Source organism: Cibotium barometz, chromosome 41 (genome assembly GCF_041138505.1).
Source record: "Cibotium barometz isolate CiBa-2024 chromosome 41, ASM4113850v1, whole genome shotgun sequence".
NCBI classification, from domain to species: Eukaryota; Viridiplantae; Streptophyta; class Polypodiopsida; order Cyatheales; family Cibotiaceae; genus Cibotium; species Cibotium barometz.
This window is the reverse complement of record NC_141086.1, coordinates 32,751,198-32,752,377: the sequence shown is the minus strand read 5'-3', so window position 1 is coordinate 32,752,377 and position 1,180 is coordinate 32,751,198. Positions and strand designations below refer to the sequence as shown.

The 1,180-nt window shown below is 49.4% G+C and overlaps 1 protein-coding gene across 1 annotated transcript in view; it reads right to left on the bottom strand.

The window, feature by feature from the left end:
* Window positions 1-467: 467 nt before the first annotated feature.
* The window catches only part of LOC147614882 (protein PHOSPHATE-INDUCED 1 homolog), a 1,284-nt gene continuing 571 nt past the window's right edge, over window positions 468-1,180 (bottom strand). Inside the window, exon 1 of the mRNA XM_086780216.1 lies at window positions 468-1,180. This exon is cut by the window's right edge and continues 571 nt beyond it. Within this exon, the coding sequence (XP_086636342.1) occupies window positions 612-1,180 (569 nt within the window). The 3' untranslated portion in view covers window positions 468-611.

Sequence of the window (1,180 nt, the reverse complement as noted above, 5' to 3'; positions counted from 1 at the left end):
TTAGGGCTTAGAGATAAGCACAATATTTTTTTTTGAAGAAGCTTGCAACTTCAATATTTTAAGAGACCTTGTCTTGTGGGCTTTCCCTAAGCGTAGGCACCTTGCACCTTGGAACATAGCCAATGTTGTGCTCATTTCATAGAAAGCTTTACATCATGCAATCAATCACAGATCTATAGATTTAGCCATATAAACTTGTAGTGCTAGCAAATTTTGATCTGCTTCTATTCTAATTTTGTGATCAGTTGGAAGTCCTTGGCAAGTGTGCCAAAATTTTGATTTTGTTAACGCGGTCTCTTTCTATTTCACTACTAATGTCTTTCCCAAAGTTTGAAAACACAAATGTTGAGCTCTACAACACAAGAGCAATGGATTGACAATATATATGTATATATTGGTTGGATGGACAAAAGCATGATAGTAGAATGGGTATATTCCATATATAGAGCAATGGAAATTTTGTAAGATTGGCAAGATGGATTTTTATTAAATTTTTTTTAAAAAAAACTTTTGGGTGTATTCGGTTGTGTGTGTGTATAACGAAATCTTGTGTAGCCTAAATAAATTAGCTATAGTGGGTTGGTCTCTGTACAACACTCCTTTTTTAATGATTACACGGGCGGCTGGCAGGCACGCGTGACGGGATTCCACAAGGCTGGCAGCAGGAATTTGCGCTCGTTGACGCCGAGCGCGTTGTAGCTGGCGCCGGAGACCTGGTCCACCAGAAGCTTGCCCGGGTAGCCGGGGTAGCTGCCCTTGCCGAATTGGCCTTCACAGGCGCTTGCCGCTTCCAGCGGAGCGGCGGCGTCGCCCTGGAAGTAGCCGGAGTCGAAGGGGTTGGTGACGGTGCCCGCCAGCAGCGTGGCAAAGTTGATGACCATTCCGTCCGTGGCCGCCTCCCCATTGGGCGGTAGCAGAGGGGGGCCAGGGGGCCCAAACTCTGGCACGGCATAGGGCCAGGCGCAGAAGCCCAGGCACTGCGTGGCCGCATTGCCCACCCATATGAAAGGCAGCGACGCCGAGGAGGCCGCGCTGTGGAAGCCGCACGAGTTCATGCAAAAGTCCTCCACCAGAACGTCGTCAGCAGTGAAGACAACGTAGACGGAATCGCCAGAGCGCGTGGGCTTCGGGAGAGCACCGCCGGCGACGGACCGCTCCACCAGTGACGCAATGTCGGACT